This window comes from Lynx canadensis, chromosome B2, assembly GCF_007474595.2.
Source record: "Lynx canadensis isolate LIC74 chromosome B2, mLynCan4.pri.v2, whole genome shotgun sequence".
Classification (NCBI taxonomy): Eukaryota; Metazoa; Chordata; class Mammalia; order Carnivora; family Felidae; genus Lynx; species Lynx canadensis.
This window is the reverse complement of record NC_044307.1, coordinates 95,083,616-95,111,382: the sequence shown is the minus strand read 5'-3', so window position 1 is coordinate 95,111,382 and position 27,767 is coordinate 95,083,616. Positions and strand designations below refer to the sequence as shown.

General features: G+C 36.9%; 1 protein-coding gene across 1 annotated transcript in view; it reads left to right on the top strand.

Annotated features, from left to right (window-relative positions):
• The window catches only part of HACE1 (HECT domain and ankyrin repeat containing E3 ubiquitin protein ligase 1), a 122,200-nt gene that overhangs the window by 73,484 nt on the left and 20,949 nt on the right, over window positions 1-27,767 (top strand). Inside the window, 8 exon segments of the mRNA XM_030316034.1 lie at window positions 11,729-11,840; window positions 11,934-12,031; window positions 12,212-12,299; window positions 16,007-16,156; window positions 16,680-16,876; window positions 25,528-25,558; window positions 25,561-25,614; window positions 25,617-25,655. Of these exon segments, the coding sequence (XP_030171894.1) occupies window positions 11,729-11,840; window positions 11,934-12,031; window positions 12,212-12,299; window positions 16,007-16,156; window positions 16,680-16,876; window positions 25,528-25,558; window positions 25,561-25,614; window positions 25,617-25,655 (769 nt within the window).

Sequence of the window (27,767 nt, the reverse complement as noted above, 5' to 3'; positions counted from 1 at the left end):
TGGTCATTAGACTTGGTGGGTGTGGGAGGTTTGTGCTGGTCTTCTGGGGGAGGGTCCCACTGCTGATCTGACTCTCAGGCACACTTGCTTTAGTAAAAAAGCACCTGCAGGGCACCTGGGTGGCTCAGTCAGTTGAGTGTTGACTCTTGATTTTGGCTTAGGTCATGGTCTCACAGTTTGTGGGATTGAGCCCCGCATCTGATGCTGTGTTGGCAGCAGGGAGCCTGTTTGAGATTCTCTCTGTGTCCCTCCCCAACATGTGAGCTCTGTCTCACGCTCTTTCTCTCTCAAAATAGATAAATGAAACATTAAGAAGACACCTGCGGAGCGCAGGGGGCACAGAGCTTGGTGCAAGCAGCTGAAGCCTCCACTGTGGGCTCTGTGCTATTCACTGGAATTTGATGGACGGAGGTAAACATAGGGTCACCTGGCTCTCTCCTCCCCTGGTGGGAGAGTTTGCACCTGCCGCTGTTCAGGAAACCCTCACAGAAGAGCAAACAGTCTCTCCTCGTTTGTCACAGGTTCCCTCAGATCCCTGCCTTCACTCTGTCTGTGTCCAAACCGTCTGCTCACCCGGCAGCCCTGTGCTCCTGTGTTCTATCTCAGGTGTGCCAACTGGATTTCAAAACTCCAAATTTTAGGGACCCAGCAAGGACTTTCTCTGATCCTCTGGGGCAGGGTCTTGCTACACTGTGTCTGGTGCTGTTTTGTCCCAGAAGGGCAGTTGCACAGGGACTTGGAGTTTATGGTCACATGCAACAAAAAGCCAGCGTCCAGGTTAGTGGCCCACAGCAGGCGTCTCTGCTCCTGTGCCAATGAATGGGGTAGCTCAGTGTTGCCCACTGGCTCATTTGTCCCTGGAGAGGCAGTGCTTCCTCTTCAAAATCCACTCCAGCAAGGGGAACTGTCTCTCCCAGTGCCACCCAGGGGATCCTCAGGCCACACTCTGCTCCCACAGTGAGGGCCTCTGCCCTACATTCCACAGAAGCACCTCTGTACCCTCCAGGCTCCATCCAGTGATAGTGGGGACTTCTAAAACTTCAGACTTTGAACTCTGCTGCTTGTAAAAACTTGCGACTATCAGTTCCTCTTGTTTTCCCTCTCAGTGGTTTGGGGCAAGTATCTTTTCTTTGCAGTGCCCTGCACAAGAGAGAGGGTGCTCTCTTTCTCTCTCTCTATTTCTCTCCTCTCTCCCTGATCAGGGCTCCTTCCTCTCTGCAGCATTAGGGATTGTTTTCTCCCCCAAATCACGTTTCCACACCTCCTACCTTCCATGATGTGACCTCTTTTTTCCCTCTAGTTGTGCAGTTTGTTCTCTCAGTCCTCAGATCTGTTTCCTTCATATTCAGAATGATTTGATATTTATCTAGCTGTGTTCGAGGAACGAGGCAAGCATAAGGTCCTCCTACTATTCTGTCATCCTTTTTTTTTTTTTTTTAATTTTTTTAACGTTTATTTATTTTTGAGACAGAGAGAGAGCGTGAACAGGGGAGGGTCAGAGAGAGAGGGAGACACAGAATCCGAAACAGGCTCCAGGCTCTGAGCTGTCAGCACAGAGCCTGACGCGGGGCTCGAACTCACAGACCGTGAGATCATGACCTGAGCCGAAGTCGGACGCTCAACCGACTGAGCCACCCAGGCGCCCCAACTATTCTGTCATCTTAACTCAACTTAACAACTTATTTTTTTTTAAGTTTATTTATTTAAGTAATCTCTACACCCAACATGGGGCTTGAACTCATGACCCTCAGATCAAGAATCACATGATCTGACTGAGCCAGCCAGATGCCTTTATACATTTAACTTTTAAAAAGAATCTGCCCTTTCTTAGTGAAAGAGCAGACATTAAAAAGCAGTATTTGGGGCACCTGGGTGGCTCAGTCAGTTAAGTATCCAACTCTTGATTTCGGCTCAGGTCATGATCTCACCATTCGTGAGTTTGATCCCCCCCCCCCCCCACCGTCATGCTCTGCACTGATACCATGGAGCCTGCTTAGGATTCTCTCTCTTCTCTCTCTGCCCCTCCCCTGTGTGCTCACATGCTCTCTCGCTCTCTCTCAAAATAAAATAAATAAAAGGCAGAAGTTAATCTTTCACCAGTTATCTTCACAACAGTATTTTTACTAAGAATTAATAAAAAGTGATATTTAAGCCTTTTGAGGATAAACTAATTCTTAGTTTAGCTCAGATGAAAAATTTACTGGTGTCCTGTAAATTTCCTGTAAGATAACCTCTTTGTGGTCTTATGTATTGATTATATTTATTTCTTGAAACTCTTGGCTTTGTGGTATTACACCACCCTGGTCCTCCTTTGACTTTTCTAGCTTTGTGTATCATTTGGCCAAGCAGATTCTCAGTCCTGACCTGTAATCATAAACTCCATTATAGGTGTTTGTTCCCTATATCTTTAATCTCTTGAACAATAGACCTTACCTTGTGTCCATCTTCAGCTTTGTTCATTACTTTCTTTCTAGTGCTTTAGCTGTGGTACTTTCCAGTACTTATTTCCAAGCTCTTAGTAGTTACATCCCAAATAACCTGAAATTCAGAATATATAAAACCTCATTCATTATCTCTTCACCTCTGCTTCCTAGGAGTTTAGAGGTAGATTGTGAGAGGAGGGTTTTCCCCCTCTAAGCTGTTTCTATCATTAAGTTCTATCTCTAGAGATTTTCTCTTACTTTTCATCTTTATTCAAAGAAGTCATGTCTCATTTCCTTTTTGTTCCTCTTTTGTCCCATGACCCACACATTATCACCCAGTACTTAATATTTTAACTGTTGCCTAGACAGTCTCCTTTTATTCTGGTGCAACTCACATTTTAATAACCACATTTACCATGTTATTCCTCTGACCAAATACAGTAGCCCCTGTATCCTTCACTTGATTCTCAGGATCCATAATTATGTCATCAATGTACTTGCAACAAACTTTTTTCCTTCATGATGTGCAGGAATAGAACTCTGGTTATGCCAGCTACCTTCACTTCATCTTCCAGAAAGACAGTTTCTCCTTCTGTGCCTTTCTCCTTGACTCCCTTATCCTGGTGTGCTCTCTTTTCTCCGTGCTTGAGTAAATCTTACCCAGCTTTATATTCCAGTCCAAACTGTGACCTCATGAAAGCTTTGTACTCTCCTCATCTTTGCAGTCTGTAAATTCTTAGTGCACTGTAGTCTTCACTTAATGGTTTAGAACTTGATATTATATATGTATTGTTTGTTTTATGCTAGTCTTACCTCTTTTAACTGTATTAAATCATTTTTAACAATGAAATTGAGATTTTAAAGCTCATATGTTCCCTGCAGTGTTGGCACTTAGTAGGTATGCAATACTGCCTGATTAATCATAAAAATTATGCTTATCTGGCAAATGAATAAAAGGTAGAGATTTCTTTACTGTTCAAGAGATCTTATTTTTCAGTTTTGCGGGTGGAGGAAGGGAAGAAAAAAGGTAACAGTTCCTTTTTAGTTGCCTTATATATTCGGTTGTGTGTTAACTCTCAGCTTACCAATAACCAGTGTTGTGGCTGGACCAGCCTTTGTGGTTCTGAACCCTTCAACAGTAGCCATCAGGAGACTTTGAAAATGAAGGTTTATTACTTACAGGACTTGAAAATTACTCAGCATACCTGAGGCCACGCGGTGAGGTCACTCGTAGAGAGAGAAAGAGCATAAGCACGCCTGAGCCTGGGGTTCTGCTTTTATTGGGGTTGATGTGGGGGTCTAGGGTTTTGAAGGCTCATTTTTTACTGGTGAATTTAAAACGTTAGAGAAGGAATTTAAAGCACAGGAAGAGAAAAAACAAGTGGCCCAAATGGTTGGTTATTAAAATTAACCAAGATTTCTAAAACAAAGGAATCTCAGTGTGAGGAGATGGCCTGGCTCTGTATCTAGTTTTGTAGCTGTGTCCCATACCCCCCCCCCCCCCATTCTCCCCCTTCAGATAGTCCATCTTTGAAGTGGCTGCCACAGCAATCAAAGTTTAAGTCAGGCCCTTGCATTATGAAAAGGCAAACACCCCAAACAAGTGTCAGTATTTGTAGTCCACTCTGAGGCATCAGAGTCAATGGTGAGGGCCTTAACTGCCTGGGTAGCAGATATAAGTCTTTTGTAGGGCATGTGTAAAACCCAGTACACATCTAAATAGCACATTGTAATAGCAAAACTTAATAATTATACAGGCAGTAGTCTGATATCCAGTCTGTAGCCATTGTCCCAAATTTGAACGGTCCAGCTATGAAAATAGATCAGTTAAATAGTTGTATCTCATTTCAGGAGGTGGTCTTGCAAGTGGATTCCCAAAGTTAGGCCTATATTTGCAAGAAATCAGGTATTTAATAAGAGGCATTTCTATGGAGTAAAGGAAAAATAAAGGCTAATGGTTGAAGCAAATTGTAAACCGAATCTGTATCTGGAGGGCAGGATTCCTAGATGTTAGGGTCAAAACAGCTGTGCAGTTTGAATTTTTGTGATGATAACATCAGGTGTTCAGGCAAACTCTTTATTGCCCACATAGCAACAGACACGAAGATTGTATATGAGATTGTGATGATTTCTCTGAAGTGTATATCCAGCTATTCCATTCTAGCTCTCGTTGTTTTGGAGAAAGGCAATTTTAGTTCTCAATGATTCCAAGTCACAAGGGTGGGAGAAAAACTGGACATGTTAGTTTGGGGAGTTGTAGCCAAATACTGGAAGAAACTAGAAGAATTTATGATCCATTTCAATTTACAGGTAAAAAACAAAACCTCAAGGACAATTAAAAGCACTTAAATCTGATATCTGGAAAGGCATATTACTGAAACAGAATTAGGTCTTTCTGCAGTCACCCCCATTTCTATCAGAGATCAGGAAAATAAGGCTCAAGTGTTTGTAAAATAAGTCCAGTCTCTTTAAACTTGGCCTGGTTATTTACATAAGTGCAGCATGAATAGCTATTGACCATGATTAACCATATAGACTCTTTTAATTCAGCTTTGCTGAATTTTTCATAAGGAGTCATACATTGAACTTGTAGATGCTTCTCAAGGCTATGAAGCCAAGCCAAAGACTTGGATGTCAGACTTCATCTGTAATACAGATAGATTGGGGTGAATTCCTCATTTTTTGAGGCTCTCAACTATTCTGAGGTTCCTGGGCCTGCCAGGAAGTGACCTTCTTCACTTACCTGGTAAGGCTGCTGGGAACCCTGTATGTAAGGCACCAGACTTTCCCTAGGGGCCTTACTGGTTCCATAAAGTCAACCTTAATTTTTTAAAACTATCTGGTCATATCTGAATCTATGTATGTCTCTCTCAACTATGACATTCCATTCAAAGCCTTGGTAATGTAACCATTGTTTCCAGTTGTGTCCTGGTATGAGGAGAACAGATTCTTAAGTGAACATATGCAAATAATTGTACTGCTGTGAAAGTATAGTCACTGAGAGTTTCCGAATTCTGGAGGGATCAGATGGAGGGAAAAAGTGATTGTTTCACCTTTGTTCACAAAGGTATATATTTTTTTTTTTAATTTTTTTTTTTTCAACGTTTATTTATTTTTGGGACAGAGAGAGACAGAGCATGAACGGGGGAGGGGCAGAGAGAGAGAGGGAGACACAGAATCGGAAACAGGCTCCAGGCTCTGAGCCATCAGCCCAGAGCCTGACTCGGGGCTCAAACTCACGGACCGCGAGATCGTGACCTGGCTGAAGTCGGACGCTTAACCGGCTGCGCCACCCAGGCGCCCCGACAAAGGTATATATTTTACCAAATTGCTGTAAGTCATAGCTAGCTTAAGAGAAAACGTTTCCTTCCATCTGGAAAACAGAAGATTAAAGAACCAGCAATATTTCAAACAAAACTCATAAAAAATTATAATTATTCTCTTCAGTTCATTCAGTCCTAGTGATTCTTGGTCGTGATCTTTTTTTTAGCAGTTTTATGAATTTAGTTTTTCCTTAGAGTTCTGTCCATTCTTACCTAGTTTAGTGGTACGATCTGAAAGTTATCAGAAACCTGGGCTTGTCAGATTCCTTTCCAGGAATCTCCTTGAAGATGAAGCATTTGTGCAAAAGCATGAGAGTGAAACAGTAACTTCTGTAAATGATAAAAGACTTAAGAGTGCTTACATTTAAAGCTCTGATGAGAGTTAATTATAACACCGCTGACAAGGAAATTTGGCTATTTCTGTGCCACACGTTTTAAGATGATAACTGGAAATGATGACTGAACTGATAACATTTCATATCAGATTTTTAGGAATTTTATAGAATTTCTGGAACACTTACATTAATAGCATATATCCATACAAGGATATCCATAAGGAGGGTTTAGTGTTATTTCTTATTTGATAATGCTTCTCTTATAATTTAACATATCAAATAAACCTAGTTAATTCATCATCTCTCTTTTTATAAGGAAAGTAAAGAGATCTTTTGAGATGTTCCAGGGGTTCCCTAGGAAATCCCAGAGTTATTTCCACGTTAAAAGGACTTGATGTAGAATTTGATTCGGGGAACGTTGTCAAAAATATCAAAAGGTTTTAGACACTTGAGTAAATAGGATCACAGATGATTATGAAACAATACTTAATTATCTACTTAAGTGACAAAAGATTGTATTTTTTAAATTAGTTTTTAAATGTTTTCATTTATTTTTGAAAGTGAGACAGAGCACGAGCAAGGGAGGGGCAGAGAGAGGTAGACACAGAATCTGAAGCAAGCATCAAGCTCTGAGCTGTCCGCACAGAGCCTGATGAGGGGCTTGAACCCATGAACCATGAGATCATGACCTGAGCTGAAGTAGGAAGCTTAACTGACTGAGCTACCCAGGTACTGCAGTGACAAAAGATTTTAAAGGCAAATATAGAAGGTTACATAGTTGTGAGCAAAATTCAGCTCCTTTAATATTGAAAAGACTGTTTGCTTAAGTAATCAAAGATCTGATTAAGACACATGAAACAGGTTAATTATTTTGATAAAACACAAAATCTTTGCTTTCTAGCTAGATTACTTGAAAGATAAGGCAAAACCTTTCATAATCTATTATCAAGAGCTGACCAGTACTCCCAAGAAAACTTTGTCCTTATAGCAGATGAAAGAAAATTATATAAGCACAGTATTGATTTTAAAGCTTACTATTTTAAAAACCATCATTTATAACAACAATTCAGTTTTAGCCAACTTGACCGCACAAGGTAAAATTCTTTTCTCTTTCTTCTCAACTTTCTATACCATTTTGTGCTTTATTTTCCTCTTTCCCATTCTGAAAAAAACAATTTTAAGGCAAATTGCTTTCTTTTTCCTTAGCAAAAATACATCTTCATACCTCATACCTTCTCTTAGCTGAAGATACATCCTACTTTTCTTGCATGCAGAGATGTTTCCCTTATTATTTCTAGTAGCTGTAATTATATATATTATTTAGAATTCTTAGCCCTTAGAAATCTTAATTTCTCACAAAAAGTAAGAAGTAAAACTTGTGAATTATTATATCAGCATTCTTTAGACTGGCAAATTTGTGACTATATTTCATAATTTCTATAAACATACATTTCCTCGTAGTACAGCTTAGCAGTGTGGTGGCACAAGACACATTTACTAACAGACCCAAATATCTTTAGTTCCTCTGTAATAAGAGGTCAAAAGTAGGTCAACTTAGGCTTGTTTTGCAATTAATATTTCAGTATTTTATCTTATTTGGAAATGATTTAGATAATCAGTGAATTCCTTTCATTTAATTTAGCAAAATTCTGAGGGTGGAAGTTAACAAAAATTTTAGAAACTACTTTTAAGTAGACATGTCCTCACATAAATATTGCTGAAAAGTTCGCTCAGAAACTCTTATCTCATTTAACATTTATCTAAATCACTCGATCACAGCAATTATGTTTAGACTACCCATGAAAAACTTCTTTAGACAGTAGACAAAGGTAAACCACCATCCCAAGCTATTTTTCTTGCTGACAAATTTTATAAGATATAACATGAATTTATTTGACTAGTAAACCCAGGTAGAGTAAGTTTTTTATCTGAATTATACTTAACGTAATTAATTATATTAATATGATCTGCATTATATTTACTATATATAATATACATGAACAGTATAATTTTATAATATAAATGAATTAGATATAATTTGCAATATACTGAATATCTATGTGTCTGAAGACATACTTTTTTTAATTAAACCAAATTTAAAGTAGCTTTTACTTACCAGAGATTATTCCAGATCATGTGAACTTGAAAATATTTGAGTTAGTTTCAGTATTTCTGAGTTTTAGGAATACTTATTTCCTAAGTGCTTATTTTTAAGCCAGTGAAATAGTTCTTTTACAAATTAATTTGGTGATCCTGTCTCTGGAGGTAGAGAGAAAAAAATCACATATACATAACATACCCATAGACATACATGAACATGCAGACAGACATAGAGACCTGTAGCTTCCATTTCAGCATTCTAGCCATGAATCAGGTACAGCAATATAAAACTCACTAGTTTATAAATAAGGGCTGAATCCAAATTGGCAGACAGAATAAGAAAAGGTTGCCTGCTCTAGTAGCGAAAGCTTTGTACTAATATTTGTAGAGATGACTTTTAAGATTTGTACTTATCCTTAACAAATAATCTTAAAGAGGCTGTGGACTAGAGTTTGGGCAAAAGAGCTTTTATAGCATTTTGTATTTTAAAAGGCCTGTTTTCCCCCTTTTTTTCCTGCGGTTTCAGGCGTTTGTGGGCAGGGCTTTTAGGTACCCCCTGGCTGGATCTTAAATCTTCAAGGGACAGAGTTGAATGCAAGCTTTCTCCTAAGAGTTCTAGTGCCTTTTGGATGGTTTTGGCAGTCACAATAAAATGTAGTAGTGCTACCCTGTAATTAGGGGGAATGCCTTGTAAAAATAATTCTCTGGACTCCACATCAAATGGGGCCTTTTCAGGTTGGAAATGCAGAAGGGGTCATTTGGGTCATTGTGGTCATGGGAATGATGAACCCATTGGACCATGGGAATTTTGTGCAGCAGGAGATGGGCTTCCTCTGTGAACCTTAGCAGTAATCACGACGATGGAAGGACAGGTGCAGTGCCAGGCAATGTATATCCAGGTGAGGAGAGGGAGGGCTCGGCTATGAGTATCAGTGGCTCTAGGGACCTTTGCCTTCCCAGTTCCCTCTTCCTCCTCTAGGAGAGGGCTCGATAATCCTGTCAGCTCTTCCCTTGTTGGAAGAGACACCTCATGAGGCATGCTTCTAGTGGAAAGCTGTTCAGTGGAAAGCCGAGGGGGCTCAGGATCTATAGTATCTCAGAAGGAAGGACAGTATAGCCCAGATGGATCTCTGAGAAAGTTATGGATTTTAGGGTCTTTAGATACTGGCCTGTTAGTGCATTTTGGCCACTGTGAGGCATTTAGAGCCTGTTCCAAACAAACAAGAAAATCCACAATAGCCAATTAGCTCTCTTCTCTCCTTCCTGCTGCATAAAATCTTTAAGCAAGGTTTGAGTTTCATTAAGGTATAGTTTTTGATCTTGGTTTCTACGTGTTTTTTCTCCTGTGACCTTAATCTTCCATGTTGTTACCAGAAAATTTTGGATGACATCACTGTCAGCCCTCTTCATAGGTGGTTGCTTTCTTTTCCAGGGTGTCCCAATAGACATCTCCAGGATTGGAGTCTGTCTTCAGTAGCGTGATATGCACAGGGTGTTTGGGAAAAGTCCCTAGGCCTCTGGAGCATAAACCAGAGTCTTGGCATGTTGGCATGCATGACATTGAATAATACCAGGAAGCATTCATGGGTTTTGCAGTTATCACAGAGCTGCTGTACCTCCTCAGGGTTCTTAGGACGTGCTGGCACCAGATGTTCAGGATATTTATTTGTCATTAATTTTTAGCAATACCACACCAGGAATTGGACCCATGGTATCCCATTGGGTCAGGGGACAATAGCAATTTCAGTGAGTGAAATGGTAACACAGAGACTGTAGGCCTCTGTTGTATTTTCCCTTTGTGGTGCCATTGGCTTCTAGTTGTAAGCCTATTTCACTCTTCTGGGTTAGGACATATAATTTGGGCACAACACAGTTGACTCAGTGGTTGCAAGTGGAAACCTTCAGTCCTCCTCACCTAAGGGGAATAATTTCTTCCTATCTTTGGCTCAGAACCCTCCTTGGGCAGTGACAATAGCCTTGCAGTCTTACCTACCCTCCTTAGCTTTCCTTGGCCATTGAGGATCTTTATGCACATTAGTAATCAAATAAGATCTTTATAATTAGTAGTCTGATTGTCGCATTAGACCACATGGCCTTGATTATGCTGCTCTGGGGAAATTTTTGGATTATTATGGCAGCCATGACCTTTAGGTTGGATACTGCAGGCAACACACAACAGAGGCAATGTGTGAAAGCACATAGTAGTATGACCCCTAGCTAAAGGTGTCCCTTTCTTAGATGGTGAGTTTGGCAGTTAGTAGGCAAGTTGCAGGTAAAGGCATAACCCTTGGTTAGTTGCAAGGGCAATCATGTAGTCTTGCCGACTATGCCAGTTGTGTGTTGGTCTTGTCATTAACCAGTTTTGTGGCTAGAGAAGCCCTTGTGGTTCTTATTATGATTGCAAGATGCCGTTCAGCAATAACTATCAGGAAACAAAAAAAATAAAGGTTTGTTACTTATATAGGACCTGGATATTACACAGTATACATGGGAGTGGAGGTGGGGGAGTGGGAGAGTGTGTACACATGTGTGAGCATGATAACATGCATGGACCTCTTGTTCTGCTTTTACTGGGGTTGAGGTAGGAGCCTAGGATTTCACAGGCTTACTATTGGTGAATTTACAACGTAAGAGTGGGAATTTAAAGCACGGGAAGAGAAAAAAACAACAAGTGGTCCAAATGGTCAGTTACAGAAATGAACCAAGATCTCTAAAATGGAGGAGCCTCCATGTGGAAGGTGGCCTGACTCTTTATCTAGATTTGTGGCTGTCATTCTGTTTATTTGAAATAGCCATCTTTGAATTGGTTGCCTTGGCAATCAAAGCTTAAGTCAGGCACTTACATTAAAGTAAGAAAAAATACCCCATTTATCAAGGTTTACACTACATACTCAAAGGATAGAAATAAGAATAAAGTTAGGCCTAAAGATTATTTTCATGGAAAATTAAATGTAACATGAAGTGTAATCTTTCTGGATTTGGAAATCCATTCTTTTTTTAAAGTTTATTTATTTTTGTGTGAGAGAGAGAACGAGCAGGGGAGGGGCAGAGAGAGGGAGAGACAGAGGGAAAGAGAGAATCTCAAGCAGGCTGTGTGCCGAGCCCGATGTGGGGCTCAAACCCATGAACTGTGAGATAATGACCTGAGCTGAAACCAAGGGTCTTGGATGTTCAACTGACTGAGCCACCTAGGTGCCCCTGTAAATTCATCCTTACAAGTGTTGTTGGGATTGAAAGATATTGAGAGTAAATTACATATCAGTTACATATCTGATATTAAGTTTTTAGATATAACCTAACTTATTAAGTCTTTTCTGTTAAAAAATATAATTAAAAAAAGTACACTCTATGTAATCAAAGCATTTCAGTTAAGACCTGCCTTTTTGCGAATAATTTTTGAAATGTCAGAACATTATCTAGAACTGTTTATTATAAATAAAGGTCTAAGAATGATTATTTGTAGAAAGGGGATTTAGCAGGCTCATTAAGTAATCTGATAGATAACTGAAATAATGCTAACATATTTTACCGTTATTTGTTGGGGTAGCCATTTAAAGATCGCTGTGAATGGTTCTATGAACATTTGCATTCAGGACAACCAGATTCAGACATGGTGCACAGGCCAGTGAATGAAAATGATATCCTGCTGGTTCACAGAGGTATGTTTGACAAAGAAACTGATGTGTGTGAGGCACAAAATACTAGTTATTACAAGTTTTAATATGTAAAATTAATCAATGCTACATATTTAGATTCTATTTTTAGGAGTAGCTGTGAAGTTGTGTCAAAAGCAAATTGTGCAAAGCTAAAGCAAGGAATTGCTGTACGGTTCCATGGAGAAGAAGGCATGGTGGGTATAAAAATAAGTGCTGTTAAGGTCATTATATATAAAAGATTGAAATACACTTGAATAAAGTTTAGTATTTAATTGATAGTGGAAGAAACTTGAAATTATTTTCATTTGTTATTCAGAAAAAAATTTTTCCTCATATATTTCTGTTCATACTTAATTTTATTTTCTTGAACTCAGGGTCAAGGTGTTGTGCGTGAGTGGTTTGATATTCTGTCTAATGAGATAGTCAATCCTGATTATGCATTGTTTACCCAGTCAGCTGATGGTAAGTTGCACAGTCTACATCACTTTTTCTGTGGCTTGTCACATTTTCAAACTCCTTCAGTGCATTGTACCCTTTGATTTCCGTAGTGATCCTGTGAACTAGGTGGGGTATTCCCATTTCATAGAAAAGAAAGTTGAAATTCAGAGTTTCCATCTACATTAACACAGTTTGTGAGCGGTAGGATCATGAATAGAATCTGATTCAGTTTGGTATTCTTTCCCGTAAATAGTTGGTTCTTAGATATTTGTCTCAAGGGCTAGTGCTGGCCCCAACGAAGTTTTCATCAGTCCTTTGTAAAGTACAACTAAACTTACTCAATTTAAGGATTGTCCTTAGACTCATTTTTGAGTTAAAAATTTCCTTTTGTGAAACAGTGCTAGTAGATGGGCTTAAAAATAGCCTTATGTGGAAAAATTAAAATTTGCTATTGCTTATTTGAGTTTCCAAGTCTTAAAATTTTTGGATCATAAAAAAAAAAAAGTCTAGAAATCATGGTATTAAATCTTAACTTATAATCTATTTATGTATAGTAGCTTAGTTTTCAGCCCTTTTAAAAGATCAAAATCTGGTAACTGAAAACCTGTTATTATCTTATAAAACAGATAAACTGTTTGTTGAAATGATGCTTTGAATCTGCACAATTGTAACTTGATATTGTAGGCAAAATGGAAATGGTTATTGCCTCATCTGTGGGAGGTATACCTGACAGTTCTCTAACTTAATAAAGACATATCCAAGTGAAGGTGGGATTCCAAGTTTTCAATGCTTTACACAGTTGCTTTTATTTCCTGAAAGTCTTTTCTTTCCTGGTGTTTCAGTTCTTTTTATAAGCAGAGAGTATATCATTAATTACAGCTTCTGATTGCCTCCACCCAAACCAGCAGGCAAATCTCCATTGAGTAAGAAGGATGACTCTAAGAGAGGCGAGGGGGTGGGGGGCTGCAGTGATGCCAGGGAGCTGCAGGGATTCACCTGTGTAATGGGCTTCAGACTCACATGGTCTCTTGGAAGTTACTTAGGATTATGGGACTGTCTGCTTTAATTCTGTAACTACTGATTATTTACTCTGAGGTGAATTTGGTGTCTTTGTGATTTTGATGACAAGTTTGATGAGGTGCTGAGTTTAATTAGGCCTAACCTTTGAAGCAAGATTTAGAATTAGAACATTCTATTTTAGATTTATTTCTTTTCTTTATAGTCCCTTACTCTATGTCTGTTATTTTCATACCTGGAAAACAGATTTGGTGTGGAATCATAAGTCAAGATTCTTCCTCATATTACAAATATATTAGCAGAGCATATGTTGCTCTGCTAACAGAGACCATAAAGATGGTGATTTGTCCTTTTTGTAAGCCATATAAGTCTTCTCTTTAGGGTCACACTATTTATAAATTAAAATCTAGATGAAATGTTTCTTTATTCTTATGTTTAGTTGATATGGAGGGAATTATATTAAAGTTTTGAATTAAAATTCCTAAATGTGGGAAATGTTTGGCTAGATCTCATGTCTAACAATTTCTTTAAAACTTGCTTTCTCATTATATTAAGATGCTTACTATAGAGTTTGGCCTTTGGTGTTACACTGGACATGAATCCTGGCTCTGCACCTCTTTTTGCTACGATCTTGGGCCAGTAAACGTCACCTTTCTGGACCTCAGTTTCTCCTTTTGAAAATGATGATAACCTATGTTTTGTAATGTGGTGAAAGAAATCAATTAGCTGATGTGTAAAAATGCTTAGCTCGGTACCTGGCACATAGAAAGCAGAAATAAATATTAGAAGCTATTATTCTGTGAGAATTATATTTTCTTGTTCTATAGGATTTTTCTGAGTAATGAAAAGAGCTGTGTCACAGTTACACTTATTTTGAACTGAGAACGTAAACTTTGTGTTCTGTTTTAAGTAGTTTTCAAGTTAAAAATAACATTTCTTTCCTGAAGATCCCTCCCCCCAATTTGTTTCCTTATTTTTTAAAAATTTCTCCTTTTTAAGAACCCAGATTTCCCAGAAAATACTTAGCAAAGGAATTATAAATCACAGACCTAGGAAAGGAAAGTTGAGTCATCAAAAATCTTTGCTGATTCATCAGTAACCCTAAGCATTTACTATTTTGATAGGTAAAAAAAATACTTGTGACTATTCTTAAAATATTATATTTTTAGAATTATTATGTTTGTTCTTGAAGTCTTTTATTCATCTCACAAAACTTTGTTTTGACTTTTTTAACATTTATTCATTTTTGAGAGACAGAGAGAGACAGAGCACAAGCAGAGGAGGGGCAGAGAGAGAGGGAGACACAATCTGAAGCAGGCTCCAGGCTCTGAGCTGTCAGCACAGAGCCTGATGCAGGGCTCAAATCCACAAACCGCGAGCTCATGACTTGAGCCGAAGTTGGACGCTTAACTGACCGAGCCACCCAGGTGCCCCTTGTTTTGACTTTTAATACCCAGTCTTACCCATGACTGGGAATGATTTTCAAAAGATACTTGACAGTGAATGACTAGCTTCATGTGGCCCTTTTAAGTCATTCAACCATAAGCTTCCAAATTTGTACCTTTTATCTAAGTAAACTGGTTACAGCAATGTAGTCTAGTGCTAACAGTGAGACATCAAAGACCAGCAATGCACAAAGTGAATTATTATCAAAATATGTATACTAAATGACCAAACATCTCACTTTCCAAAACTTTCCATTTTTCCTTTATTTTATTTATTTATTTTTTTGGAAGGGATACTATTTATTAGATTTAGCAGTTATTCTTTCTTTTAGCCCAGTTGCCTAGAAGAGTAGTAAATGGGCTGAGCTCAATAAATATTTGTTCAATGAATGAGAGTTGTATTCAGTGTTAGTGATCATCACAGAAAAATACGGAAAGAATTCTTTAAAGGTAAGGCTTGGTATTAGGTTTTTCCATTGCACTAGATTTTTTTTAGACTTTTTATTGTAAAATATATAACAAAATTCACTGTTTTAACCACTTTAAAGTATACAGTTCACTGGTGTTAAGTACATTGACCGTGTTGTATAACCATCACCACTGTCTATTTCCAGATCTTTTTTTCATATAAGTGGAATCATACTGGGTTTTGACAGTAATTGGTAACTATTGCCTTTGCCATTTTTACTTTTATACCTCAGTGGTACTTATTTGAAGTGAAGAATAATTGGTTGACTTGTGGATTTAGGTGATTTTCTGAAAATTGTTAAAAGGCATCAAGTTCATTACTTAAGAACAAGTTGAACATTTAAAATTCTTACCCTCTCATAGTGCTCTGTTCCATAAGAAACAAATACCTAGTAGTGAATACCTACTGCACTGGGCATGTATAGATGAATGAAACAATACCTGCCCTAATTCATAGCCTAATATTTCTACTGCCGAGGAAAATGTGTGTGTGTTTTAGCGTATAATATATTATTTCCACTATCTCTCTGGCACATCTTCCAACCTTTCGGTTAAAAGTATTCTAAAATTTTCTCTCTGCACAAAGACTTAACTCTGATAAGTATGTGTGAATTAATGATTATCTTCTGTCAATTCCCTTGTCTGCTATATATTCCACAAAGAACATTACTGTGGAAGTTTATACATCATGTAACTTTGGTTTTGTCAAAGTTGTGTTTGAACTGATTTATCTGCAGTGAAATGATCTTTCTTCTGCATCTGGATTCTTAGAAATAAATTATATTGTATTTATTTTAATAGGAACAACTTTTCAGCCTAATAGCAACTCCTATGTAAATCCTGATCACTTGAACTATTTCCGGTTTGCTGGACAAATCTTGGGATTAGCTTTAAACCACAGGCAGCTGGTCAACATTTACTTTACAAGATCATTCTATAAGCACATTCTTGGTACGGCTCTATTGTTATTTCCATAGGCATTTATTTAAAGTGTTTTTCTTAGAATCTTTAGGAAAAACTAAGTAGACAAGAGGTGGCATTTTGGATGAGGTAATTTTTATTTCAGTTGGAGACTATCTGTGTATGTAAGGCATTTGGGAGCCTGAGGGAGAGGGCTTTTTTCCTAAAAAAAAAAAAAAAAAAAATTGTTTTTCATTTAGTGTGTATATGTTCATGCTAAGAATGCAATTTAATATGAATATACTTAAGAGAATTGGCACTTCTTGAAGTGCATGATAATTTTCCTGTATAGCTATTTCAAAGAAAGAATACATTGTAAAAATGTGGAAAAAACCACAAGCTTCAATTAATAGAGTTCCAAATCCAGGAATTAGCATGTATTTAAATCTTGCTGTCAATTGGATTATATTTTGCAGTTTTATGGAATATCTGTAGAGGGCAGTATTTCACCATTAAACAAACAAGGAAAGGCAGAAACATTTAGAATATAACTGCTGTATGTTTGCATTTTTAGGTATTCCTGTAAATTACCAGGATGTGGCATCCATTGATCCAGAATATGCCAAAAATTTGCAGTGGATTTTAGATAATGATATTAGTGATCTAGGTCTAGAACTAACCTTTTCTGTTGAAACTGATGTGTTTGGAGCAATGGAAGAGGTGCCTTTGAAACCTGGGGGTGGAAGTATTCTTGTGACACAAAATAACAAAGTGAGTATTCGAATTTTTACCTTAGCCAATGTTTGTAACTTGTCCCTGATTGCTAATTACTCTAGTTTCCTGCCACTAGCTAGAAAAGCTTTTACTGTTACAGGGTTTCACAGCATTTTATAACAGATAAGATATTTAAATTAACTAAACCATCAAATATCAAACTTTGAATTAGGATTAAATCACTATTGTGTTAGACAGTCAAGGCAGTGCCTGAAGCAGCCTAGAGCACAATTTAGTTGATTGTATAACTTGGGCAACTGTATACTGAAAAATTCAATTAGAAATGGAAGCTTACATCAAGAACATATTTGATCAGTCACTGTTTCATGTTTTAATGTATGATATTAAGAGTTCCAATGGAGAAAAGAAGAAATTCCCATGTTAAGCTCTGTACCTGCTTTTGGGATCCAGTAGAGCTAATGGATCTAGTAGATCTATTCGACTACTTGATTTTTTTAAGCTTTATAACTTGATTATGTATTGTATCTTCTGTCTGTAAGTAGTTTTTCCAGTTTTACTGAGAAATAATTGACATACACCTGTACATATTAGTTTTAAATTTTGGCATATGTTTTAAATTTCATTGTTGAAAAATATGTTATTTTAATATATAATACATTTTTATGTTTGAAAATGTAGGAAATTGGGAGTCAGAAAATCTGGTTTGGCAATTCCACTTCTGTCATTTGCCAGTAGCAACTTTTGGTTAAACAAGACTAAAATCTTTTCCCTTTCCGTTAGTTGGATTATAATTCCAAGACGGCTTCAGAAGCAACTAACTATAAGAAATAATGTCCATTGATTTAGTAAAGCATATATTCTTTTTTAAAAGCCCAAAAGACTTGGCTGCACTTTAACCTCTTTTAGCCCCAGTTTTCTATTCTATAGACTTGGGATAATAATACTCCTTTTTAAAAAAAAAATTTTTTAACATTTATTCATGTTTTGATAACGAGAGACAGAGCGTGAGTGGGGGCGGGGCAGAGAGAGAGGGAGACACAGAATCGGAAGCAAGCTCCCGGCTCTGATCTGACAGCATAGAGCCCTACGTGGGGCTCAAACTCACGGACCATGAGATCACGACCTGAGCTGAAGTCAGACGCTTAACTGACTGAGCCACCCAGGCACCCCAGGATAATAATACTTCTGATACAGAATTGTTACTAGCGTTTTGCTGACTGAAAACCATAACACAAAAGGCAGTTGTTATTGCATAGTTTTCTATAAAGAGGCTCTTAGTTTGAGATACGTACAGGGTATTGGAAAGTTATATTAAGCTCTGTAGTTTTACTTTTTGAAACTTAGATACTATACACATAAAAAAACATTAAGTGTAATTGTTGAAAATAAGATCAGGAACTGAGTATTTGCATATGTACACTTGGACAATTTTTAGTCTCCTCTTTCATTTTATCCAGGAGGACACTGAAGCCTAAAGAGTTAATGGTAAAACTGGGGCCAAAACCCAGTTTCAAATCTAATGTTCTTCCTGTTTGCAAAACATGTTGAGGAAGATCTTACTTGATTTTTAACATAACGAGTCATTTTAAGCTCTAGAAGATGAAAATTATAAAATGCTTATTTTTAAGATTATGTATATAAGCTTGCCAATGAATTAAAATACTTTAAAAAATCTAATTATTAGATTGTCTACCCTGTCATGCATTTATTATTTTATTTTACACTGGAGACCTATTCTCAATTAAGAGTAATGAAGTTATAGAATCTTTGTTATAAGCAAGAGATTGCTTTTCAAGAAACTCAAATATGATTCTTATCTGTGAATATTATATCTGATGAGTAGATTTGTCACTCTTGTCAGGTATGTTTTATGTGACAAAGTTGAAAGACCCATTAACAATTGCATGATGCATAGTTATATTTATCCTTGTATCTCCTAATAGTCCCCCTCTCATTATGAAATGACTTTTGTTTAGATTTTTAAAAATGCGTATTGTATTAATTCTTTTGCATTTGTGTCTTTTATTGAAATGTAGTATTGGTAAGTAATAACAAAAATAATATATGGATATTGGGGGTATACCTTTCGTTGTGAGCCTAGTTTGAGGCTAGAATACTATTGTAATATTAAAGAACTTGAAAGTTGCTTCTAAGTTCAATACACTTTTACTTCACTGTATTAACTAATTTGATTATAGGCTAACTTTTTTTTTTAATGATTAGTTTCGGTAATAGAGATAAAAGCAGGATCTCAATCACTAATATGTTCATTATTCTCAGCTTTCATTTTGTGATGTAAACATTTTTTTGAAATAATTGAACCTCTTCATTTTCTAATATTACCAGAGTCAAGTATAATTGTATATCAGATTATTGATGTTTAAACATTTAATGCTTACCCAATAAGCAACCTGATTAATTTTTTAAAATTAAAAATCTTTAGAAACATACCTGCATCTTAAATTGATCACTTGCTCTAAGATTGTTAAAGTATTAACTTTGTAAATACAATTTTCAAACCATGTTTTTTAGAGATTTTGTTACTTTTAAACATACCTTTCTTTCATGAACTTTTTTGTTACTTTAGGGTTAGCCTTTTACTTACTCTTCTCTATAGATGTAAAGTTGTAACTGTCGTTTGGAGTTCAATGTCAAAATCTGTAAGCATATTGAAGCTTAAATGAGTTGCCAAGCTTGTTAGTATGAGAAAATCTGTGTAAGCTGATGTCCACATGGGGGAGTCATTTATTCCTGAATTTTATGGAAAGTCTTTGGTAATTATAGAGGGAAACCAAATAGATGAAAATAACTTTGTTTAAAAAGGAGTACCTTAAATAAATACAAATGATGTATGCAGAGAATATATATCTGTTCCACATTTGAAATATAATGCTCTTTTAAATTTAATTTTGTATCTATCAATTTGTTTAAAAATCTTAAAAACAAATAACAAAATGAAACTCTGGTTTCACTTTTGAAAATGGCTGAATTAACCGGGAGCTAAACATTAACATTTAAATAATACTTTCACCTTCTTTTAAAAGTTTTGCTTCTATTTTTCACTTTTACTTTTTTATTCTTGACCAAAAACTGGAATCATGGAACCATAAAATTTGTGTTAGAAGTGACAGTTTTTCTTAGATCTTCAGTTCTGTCTCCTCGAACTGAAGAGTAAACTACATGAGTTTTAAATGTTAACACTTTTACAATACTACTCATAAAGTTCACTCAGGCTGGGACGGAAAGAATTAGGGGTGGGGTAAGACAGGATATCAAGGAATGGAGGAGGTGCCATGGAAGTTAACTTATAGAGGAGATGCATTAAGTGGTCAGATAGAAGGAGTAAGGGGGAAAGGAAATGTTCTGGCCTTACACGAAGTTGAGGATGACAGAGGATGATGTGTTTGGGGAACCACAGGTAGATCAGAGTTGTAGATCTTAGCTTCGGTTGTGGAGTAAATGAGTGGTAAAAGATGAGGGGAGTATATGGGGGCCAAATTCTGAAAGACTCTGCAACCACAATTAGGAATTTGAAAATTAATGTGACGACTGCAGGGATGATTGCAGGTGTTACAGAGCCAAGTTTCCTGAGTGAATTCTGGTGTTTAAAAAAACCACAAAACAGCCTCAACTTGGAGTGTGAAGAATGGATTGAAATAGGGCGATACGGGAGTCAGGACAGCTGCTAGGGGATTGTGGCATTGGTGTGGGGAAGATGCATGAGAATTTTATAAGACAGTGACAGTGAGGATAAAATGAGATAGTGTCTAGCCTTTTTGATATTTCTGCTTATTTCTACAAAAGAAACCTGATTATCCTTTGGAGTTCTCAGTAGAGAAATTTTCAGTGAGAACTTTTACATACTAGAGCAATAATAAGTGGATAAACCCAGGAAAGAAGCTTTTTATCACCAAAGGATTTATATTCAAATGGTAACTTGAATTATGCCAATAACAACACCATTTAACCTGTTAACTATTAAAAAAAAATAACTATTCAAAACCATTTTATAAACGTGGTCCAGTTTTTATCTCTACTTCGAGGAGGGGGAAAAAATCTTGTTTTCACTATTAAGAGTTAACTATTGGGGCGCCTGGGTGGCTCCGTCCGTTGAGTGTACGACTTCAGCTCAGGTCATGATCTCATGGTCTGACTTTGAGCCCCGCGTCGGGCTCGGTGCTGACAGCTCAGAGCCTGGAGCCTTCTTCAGATTCTGTGTCTTCCTCTCTCTCTGACCCTGCTCTGCTCATGCTCTGTCTCTCTCTCTCTGTCAAAAATAAATAAACATTAAAAATTTTTTTTTAGGGGCGCCTGGGTGGCGCAGTCGGCTAAGCGTCCGACTTCAGCCAGGTCACGATCTCGCGGTCCGTGAGTTCGAGCCCCGCGTCAGGCTCTGGGCTGATGGCTCAGAGCCTGGAGCCTGTTTCCGATTCTGTGTCTCCCTCTCTCTCTGCCCCTCCCCCGTTCATGCTCTGTCTCTCTCTGTCCCAAAAATAAATAAAAAACGTTGAAAAAAAAATTAAAAAAAAATTTTTTTTTAAAAAGAGTTAACTATTATTTAAGTAAATGGTTTTTTTCCGGACATCTTTTAAGAGATAGAGAAAAAAGATTTTCAAGAAGAAAGATGGCTTTAACAAATGCATTAGTTTTCAGCATCACCACCACTCTTCATAAGAAGATATAGTTTAGGTTCAAAGCCTGAAGAGAAGTTAAAATTTTAAGGAAGATTTCTGAGGGGTGGATATTATTTATTTCCCATATTCAAAAGACTGGGAGATTATTAAAACAAAATGGTTCTGTAACTAGACATTAATTGGAATTTAATGTACAGAAGTTCATTCTTCTTAATCTTAATCTTTTTATGTTTTTCACTTTGCAGTTTCTTTTTTGCTTACCTATTTTATGTCAGTGACCAGGGTTGGAGGTTAAAGCCAGAAAAAAGTTGCTACGGCTCTTTTTTTTGTTGCTGTTGTTGTTTCTATGCTCAGACTTTCTCAGTTGAAAGATTTCCATGTATTAACATAATTATTTCACCATTATAAGTACTAAGATTTTTAAATATGATCAATTCTTTAATTCTTTGGCATCTGGTATTAATTTATGCCTTCAAAGAATTGACGGCAAAACTCAGGTGGGAGCAAATAGGACTCCTAGGATATGCCATCTGTTAGGGATAAAAGATCTCCTGCCTCCAAGTTCTATCAATCTCTTTTAATAACTTAAAACAAAATGAGAGTTTTGGTATGGTTTGTATTTAATGTTTAATTATGCAACTCTTTATGCCAGTGTTTTGTGGACTGCTTATCATCTGTACATCCACTGTTTCCTTATTAAAACATGTAAGATATTTGATGCAGGGGCATAAGGTGTGGGGGGATGAGTCCCTTGGATGTCTGCATAGGTAATGGGAATGCAGCCAGTATATTTCTGCACAGTGTGAATAGTCAAAATGTTAGTGTGTGATAATAGTGGCTGTTCATGGTAATAATTGTATCATCAAGATAATGTTAATTTGTGTCCTTCTGTTTGAGGATGTGCAATGTTTAAGGAAGCAGGGAAACATTTTAGCAGCAGTTGGATTTAGATTTCTTTTATTAAACACAGTTATCTTACAGCTACATGGAAAACTATTTTATTAAATACCTCAGGAGGATTTGTGATGGCTAGGATTTTATTATTTTACTGAGAAATAATTTAGACCAAGATTCATCCACAGTTAAGTTAATATGGAGAATGGTATGTGAAGGAGCTGATTTCCATAAGTTGATATCCAATAGCTAGGGGTCAAAGTTATAGAAATAAATGTGGAAAATAATTAATATTAGACGGAATAGAAGGGAACATGTAAGGAAAGATTAGTATACTTGTGAAAATTTTAAAAAGAATGTGTGAGAAAATAATAGGAATTAGCTGGTAGAAAATGGAATGTGTACTATTCTGATAAATATGGACTGCAATGGCAAATTAAAATAGGTAAAGTGCCCTTGAGCAATTCACAAATCTTTTACTTTTATGCTTCATAATTTAACATCTTAAACAATGATTACTGAATAGTACTACAAAATTCTAAGTGCAAAACCTTTTGGGAAAAAGCTATTTTTTAAAAGTGTATTTATTTATTTTGAGAGAAAGCCAGAGAGAGCATGAATGGTGGAGGGGCAGAGAGCAAGAATCCCAAGCAAACTCGCATTGTCACTGTGGAGCCCCATGTGGGGCTCAGTCCCACAAACTGAGATCATGACCTGAACCAAAATCAAGAGTCAGATGCTTAACCCGCTGAGTCAACTAGGTGCCCCTGGGAAAAAGTTATTCTTCTTAAAGGAAGATAGGGTCTCATATAGTACCTTAAACATACAATTGACAAGTGAATGGAGCAGAAAAATTGTAGTAGTTCAAGTAGGCAGTTTTAGAGCAGACATAAATTAAAAGATAATGAGGTGCTAATGTTGAAATCACTGCTGGTTATCACTTGGAAGTGTGCTGTGTATATTATTTCCTGTATTGGAAAATCTAGTTTATGTTTCTGTTTGATTGTTTGGCACACATTTCCATCTCCCTCTCTCTAGTAACTACCTGAATGTAACTTGTAGTAACTGATTCATTCCTGTGTAGTGGAGAAAAACTTTTGGGTGGTAGGGAGTGCAGTTTGGGGTGGGCGTAGACTGAATAGCAGAGATGGCAGCTTTCGCTGTGCCAGATTACACAAGGGACCACGTTGGGTTTGGGAAGAACTGTGGGGAATCCACCATGACACTTCTGTAGCTTTGGCATGTATGGAGAATTCATAGCTAGTGGTTAAATACAATTTGCTGACTTAGTGCTTGTGGAGGCAAAGCATTAGATTAGCGCCAAACAAAATTAAGGAAGGAACCTGAAACAGGCTTTCTCACCTCTTCAGAGTAATCATACCTGAGAGGTGAGAAATATATACAATATATTGCTTTTAAATGACAAAGTTTCACTTAGACGTAATTTAAAATATATAAACGATAACAATTGATAGAGTTGATTGAGAGATATGGCAACTCATTCTTGTCTGAGCCAAAATATGTTTTTATTACCTTAAATTTTAAGTGACATTATTTTCTATGAGGATATATTTTATTTATTTATGTTTATTTATTTCCATTTTTTTAAATTTAAATTTTAGTTAGCATACAGTGCAATATTGGTTTCAGGTGCAGAATTCAGTGATTCATCACTTACATAAAACACCCAGTGCTCATCACAAGTGCCCTCCATAATACCCATCACCTGTCTAGCCCATTTCCCACTCTCCTCCCTCCATCAACCCATAGTTTGTTCTCTATCATTAAGAGTCTCCTCTGATTTGTTTCCCTCTTCCCCCCTTCCCATAGGTTCATCTGTTTTGTTTCTTAAATTCCACATATGAGTGAAATCATATGGTATTTGTCTTTCTCTGATTGACTTGTTTTGCTTAGCATAATATGTTCTAGTTCCATCCATGTCACTGCAAATGGCAAGGTTTCATTCTTTTTGATGGATGAGTAATATTCCACTGTGCCTGTGTGTGCGTGTATGTGTATATATATCACATCTTTTTTTATCTATTCATGATGATGTGTTTTAAAATAAAATGTGTGAAAATAGTTTACCTTAATTCAGAATCAAATTGACTATGTTTAAATGGCCCATTTATCAAGTTCCAACTCTGTATTAAGTGCACTTGTTGAAAGTATGCATTCATCACATATTTACTGAACACTCTACAAAGTGGCAGCCACTTTTTTAGGAGCTGGGAACATGTATGTATCCTGGTAAACAAAACGGATTCCCTGCCTGCAGAGATACTATATTCTAATGAGATATTTCAGTTAGAGACGCTAGGAAGTGTAAAGACACTGAGGGGTGCCTGGGTGGGTGGCTCAGTTGGTTCAGTCGTCTGACACTTGATTTCGTCTCAGGTCATGATCTCATGTTTTGTGAGACCTGAGCCCCACGTTGGGCTCTGTGCTGACAGCATGGGATTGTCTCTCTCTCTGTCCCTCCCCCGTTCATGTGCACGCTGGTTCTTTCTGGCTCTCCCTCTCAAAATAAACAAATAAACATTAAAAAAAAAAGACTCTGAGGAGTGAATAAACTTTAGTTTGGGGAACAGAGAGAATGAACAAGGGGAAGAGTGGAAGGAAATGAGATGAGAGAGCAAAGCAGAGGCTGGATCACTTAGGGCCTTACAGGCTAGGAAAGTAATTTGGATTTTACTTAAGTCACTATAGGATTTTAAGCAGAAGTTATGTGGTCTGAGTTGTATATGAAATTACATATAAAACATATTTAAAAAACCACTCAGTAGTAAGGAAGAAGCAGTACAGAGGCAAAAACGAAGCTGGAGCACCGCATGTTGCAGTAATCCAGGTGAGAGATGATGGCTTGGACCGCTTGCTAGCCGTGGAGGTGGTGAGACAAGGTCAGACTCAGTATTTTTTTGGAGGCAGTTGTGATAGCACCCACTGATACAGCCTGTGAGAGAAGTCACGGGTGATTGATTCCTAGGATTTTGGCCTAAGTAGCTTAGTGATTGGTAGATTATGGGTTTACTGAGATATGTGGATAATGGTGCCAAATAATTCCAAGCCTTTACCTCTAAAATGAGAAATGAGTATATCAATAGTGTCTTAAATATGTGAAATTGAAGAAAAATCATCACTTTTTTTTTTAATAGGCAGAGTACGGTCCAGCTTGTTACTGAACTTCGGATGACAGAGCCATTCAGCCTCAGATCAATGCTTTTTTACAGGGCTTTCATATGTTCCTTCACCTTCTCTCATACAACTTTTCGATGAATATGAATTGGTAAGGAAAAACATCAGTTCTTTTGTTGTTATAAGCCATACAAAACTCCAGTTGCTGCAATTCAGAATAATTTTGTGGTACTGTGAATGAATAATATATAATAAGACATTATGTTTTAATGTTCATGTTTAGAGGTTTGTTACAAGATTTGTGATTGTGCTTCTCTTGAGCTTAATAACCGATTAATAATTCCTCAGTGTGAAACGGGGCGAAGTGGTGATAAACAAAGATGGAATACATTTTCAAATATTTTATGTGGAGATGTTGAAGGCCAGTCTTCTCAAAAGCGGTGTTCATATTACAGTCGACCCTGGAACAACGCGTGTTTGAACTGTGTGGCTTGAAACTTAAAATGTGGATGTGTTACAGTATATCATTGTAAATGTTTTTCTCTTCCTTTTGGTGTTCTTAGTTCTATTTTCTCTAGTTTCCTTATTCTAACAATATGATATATAATACATACAATGTACAAAATGTGTCAATTGGTTATGTTATCAGTAAAGCCTCTGGTCAACTGTACATAATTAATAGTTAAGTTTTGGGGGAGTTCAAATGTCACATGTGGATTTTGGCTGTGTGAGGTAGTCCCTAACCCCTGCATTGTTCAAGAATCAAATGTATTTCTCCATTTTTTATTTGACCATATGAGATAAAAATAATGATACTGACTTCCTGTACTTCCAAAAGGAGAATTAAGAGGGTTTTTCTTATTCTATTTGTTTAGTTTTCTCTAGTTTCTCATTTGACCATATATATAATTTATTCATTCTCCTTTTAAAATCTCTGTGGAGTCCCTCTCTGTTGTGCCTCCAATATCTAGGTAAATGTTTTGTTTGCTTTTTTAATTTGCATGCTTTTACTGTGACCTAACAGGATTTCTAATTTTATATGATTTATGTTTGCATTTTCCCTCATATCCTTTTTCTCTTTTATCAGTTAGTAATGAATTATTTTGAAACTTTGAGTTTGTCTAACGCCTTAATAAAACACAGTAGTTTAATAGAGTATACTATTTTTTATTTATTTTAAATTTTTTTAATGTTTATTTATTTTTGAGAGAGAGAGAGAGAGCATGAGCATGAGCATGGGAGGGGCAGAGAGAACACAGAATCCGAGGCAGGCTCCAGGCTCTGAGTTGTCAGCACAGAGCCTGATGTGGGGCTCAAACTTACAAACTGTGAGATCATGACCTGAGCCAAAGTCGGGCACTCAACCGACTGAGCCACCCAGGTGCCCCTGTTTTTATTTTAAAAATTATAATTTGGAATAGCACATTTTTAGATCAGTGGAGAAGTATACTTTGTTGTTGTTGTTGTTGTTGTTGTTGTTTTAATGTTGTTTTTGAGAGAGAGAGAGGAGACAGAGTGTGAGGTGGGGAGAGGCAGAGAGAGAGAGAGGGGAGACACAGAATCCAAAGCAGGCTCCAGGCTCTGAGCTATCAGAAAAGCTCACAAACTGTGAGACCATGACCTGAGCTGAAGTCGGACTTTAAACCGACTGAGCCACCCAGGTGTCCCTCTTTGGTTTTTATTATTTTCCATAAAATTAGTTTTATCCTGTGCCTTTCACTTTACTGTATGAGTAAGTACACTGGTTTATACACTTTTAATTTTACATATATGCCAGTATTTTCAGTTTATCATTCATAGTATATTTAGTATAGTAGTGAACAAAATTGTGAATTAAGTTTGAAGTTGTCCATTGTGACTAGTTTGATTAAATGTCAGTTTTGAGTTTTGCTTACAAGATTAATAGTTTGTTTAGTATATAGACTTGTCTAGTTTTTGCATAGCAATAAGTTATTTTTAGCACTTAAAGCTAAGGAGTACTTATGAGCTATTATTAAACATGACTAAAATCTGACTTTTTATGTACTGTGCTTGTATTAAATTAGCTTTTATGAAAGTTTCAAACCAGATAATTACATTATTTTCTTAACCTGTATGTAAAAAAAAAAAAAAGCAACAATATAATAATGACAAAAACTTTGCCTCCTAATTTTTTTTTTTTTTTTTTTTTTTTTTGAGAGAAAGAGCAAGTGAAAGAGTGTGTGTGAGTGGGGCAGGGGCAGAGGCAGAGTAGGAATCCCAAGCAGGTTCCATGCCCAGTGCCT